This window comes from Austrofundulus limnaeus, unplaced genomic scaffold (assembly GCF_001266775.1).
Source record: "Austrofundulus limnaeus strain Quisiro unplaced genomic scaffold, Austrofundulus_limnaeus-1.0 Scaffold1394, whole genome shotgun sequence".
NCBI lineage: Eukaryota > Metazoa > Chordata > Actinopteri > Cyprinodontiformes > Rivulidae > Austrofundulus > Austrofundulus limnaeus.
In genome coordinates, this window is record NW_013953796.1 from 11960 (window position 1) to 15015 (window position 3056).

The 3056-nt window shown below is 44.3% G+C and overlaps 1 protein-coding gene across 1 annotated transcript in view; it reads left to right on the plus strand.

Moving 5' to 3' along the window:
• The window catches only part of LOC106535242 (gastrula zinc finger protein xFG20-1), a gene marked incomplete at its 5' end in the record, with an annotated part of 14374 nt that extends 11653 nt beyond the window's left edge, over positions 1-2721 (plus strand). Inside the window, one exon of the mRNA XM_014032202.1 lies at positions 2570-2721. Coding sequence (XP_013887656.1) covers positions 2570-2721 — 152 coding nt within the window. The remainder of the gene's footprint in view (positions 1-2569) is intronic.
• Between the last annotated feature and the right edge of the window lie 335 nt (positions 2722-3056).

Consider the following 3056-nt stretch of genomic DNA (forward strand, 5'->3'; position numbering starts at 1 on the left):
GTTTTATGCTAATTCTTACTTTTTGACAGTGCAGGTTATTTTTTACATTTTCTTTTTTTAACCTAATATGAACAGTTGTAGGAATGCATGAATGAATTCAGGAATATGAATAATAAATATGGAAATAATTGTATTAAAATAGTTGAGCAAAACATGTTCTATGGATTAAACCTACATAAACATGCAGATATTTTGACTTTTATGTGAAGCAACTATTAATGAAGTTAATGTGACATTTGAACAGTTCTTTAGTATGAAATCTGAAGAAAATCTGCTGTAAAAGGTTTAAAAAGAATGATTCTTGTTTATGAAATATTTAAAGATTTGTGTTGCAGCTGCAAACAAAATGTTTTTGTGATCTTTTCTATTTCTTTTACTAAATAAAAGTCAAACAAAGAATAAATGGAGAGAGAAATAAAACCTCTAAATCTACAGAAGTGTTTTAGAGTCAGCAGAAATAAAGTAGAGTTTCTTGTTGGCCCCTCATCATAAAGGGGACCTGTGTGCAGAGGGGACCAGTGTTCTGGTTTCTGAGCATGGAGCTGGAGGATGAGCTGACCTGGAGCACCAACACCAAAGTGCTACTTCAAAAGCTCCATCAGAGGCTGTTTTTCCTGAGAAACCTCAGTAAAAAGCATCTTTAGTCAAATCTGCCCCTCACCTTCTACCACTGATCCTTGAGAGCGTACTTAAGTACAGACYGGTGGTCCGGCAGCTGCAGCCCCTCAGAAAGGAACATGCTCCACAGGCTCATCAGGGCAGACAACAATCAGCTGCTTTTGGGGGAAATGTTAGTTTGTCCTCTTCTATGGGACAGTCAGACAGTGGAGGACATTTTAGACTTCACATGTAGCGTTCTCTCCTCCATTAAAGTGTTTGTGCAGCTCTTGTGTCATGGAGTCTACAAACACAAATAAAGTTCAGGGCCCTCATGTATAAACGGTGCGTACGCAAAAAAAAAAGTTGCGTGTGCCAGGTTCTACGCCCACGTTGGGATGTATCAAAACCAATGATGGGTGAAAGTGTGCGTAAATWCACGCACACTTTTCACCTGCTGTGAGAATGTGCGGCAGCCACTCCAAGTTTTTCAGTCGACAGTTTTAACCCACAATGTCATGAATCTGACCTGAATCCACAGAAATATGACTCTGTTGTGTTTTCTGGATGTAAGGAGCGTCTGAACACGGTGTTAGATTTTTTATTTTTTGGTTTGATTTTTATTGTTTAAACTCCAACGATCATGAAACTGAACCCCGGGACTGAAAATCATTTAAGCTCAGACAAGAAAATAGATCAGCCTAAAAATAATAAAAGAACCTCAGCCCAGTCTGCTGTAAACTGTCTTTATATTTTTGTCACATAGCCTAGTTGGAAACTATTTTGGGTCCCGGGCTAGAAAATCCCGCCACATTAAGTGCGGCATAAAAAAATTAAATAAAAAAGGCTGAAGGGAGGGAGTAAAATCGGATGCAAATGGTGGCTCACTGTACAGTAAGAATAATTATTTTTTCTGTTTGTAGCCTTCTGGCTGATGCTGAGTGTTGAGCTGTGGTCGTAGCGCAGCAGGCTTGTGCTTTGGGTAGCTCGTGCCAGGCACGCATGCACCCTCGCCAGCTGGGAAGGTGTTCATTATGTCAACCCCTTTGGACGTTTACCTGTCTAATGAGCCTCAAATATCTATAATTTTTGCTAAAAACCACCACCACTCGTACCCGCGCATGGGGGTGGGGGTCTGACGTCCGTGGAGATGACAGCGCCTGCTGTAACGCAGGAGGAAAGGAGAGCAGAAAAGGTGGATAACGTGATGTTTATTGTTTTTTTTAATGTCCATTCAACGCCGTGTTCAACTAAATAGACAACTAACCTGGCTTCAGTATCACGGTTGAATGTTCACTCTTGTGCATACACAGGTCGAGAATCTTATACCAACATGGTCACGTATGACCCCTGGTGAGACCGGTAGTCTATATAGTCATGTGACACGGTAGCTCCGTTCCTTAATCTTCTCGCAAAAACACGATGCTTCCGAGGGACCAAACACTGGCGGTCATCTGGGATTCCTAGAACCGTAGTCACAGTCGTAACTGTTGTTCTATTTCATCCCTACTGACCGTCAGAGGCGGTGATTAAAGCACTGGATGACGATTACCAACAGAGTCCTAAGGAATCGCCCACACAAGAAAGTTAGGGAAAGAAAAATAGCAGCTATGCCCACTTCAAGAGGAATGGTGCTGCGACAGGATTCCTTCCAATGGGTGGAAGGCAGCCAGGTTTATTCTGTAAAATCTAGCAAATGTATTTGGGGACGTCCAGGAAGCAGCTGAATATATGGCCTCCAGTGTGACCACACTCATAACAGTCATGATGCACTAATAGCCCTTGTAGAATGGCACCGCACACCTGCTGGTGGTTGATGGCCTTGTAGGGCATATGCTCATCCCACTACGTCCACAATCCAGCGCGCAATGCGCTGCTTGGAAGGGCCTGTCCTTTGGGAGGCCTCGCGTAGCAGAAAAAGAGGCTCTCAAGACTATTGCAGAGAAGCTGTCCGTCTGATGTATTCTTCCAGYGCTCGAACAGGGCAAAGAGGTTCAGCAGCACTGCATGCCTCGAAGCGAGCAAGGGTGGCTCGTAGACGAGGCCACCTTAGGGAGGAATGCTGCATTAGGCCAGAGGGTAACGCCCGAGCCAGCGGGGTTCCATCGGCAACAAGACTCGTGAACAGAAAAAATGTGTGCATCTCACCCAGCGTTTGGCCAAAGCCATGGCTAAAGAAAGGCAACTTTTTAGGCAGTTACTCCAGACTTACCTCTGTCAAAAGGCTCATATGGAACTGATCGCAGGGCCTGGAGCAGTAAAGACAGGTCCCACACAGGCACAACAGGATGTGTGGGAGGGCACAAGTGTCTGGCGCCTCTCAGAAACAAGGACATATCCTTGCTATGGCCTATAGTTTCTCCATCACCCAGGTATGCCAGCAAGASATGGCAATGACATACACCTTCAGGGTGGAGGGAGACCTGCCTTGGGAAAGTAACTCTTGAAGAAAAGAATAA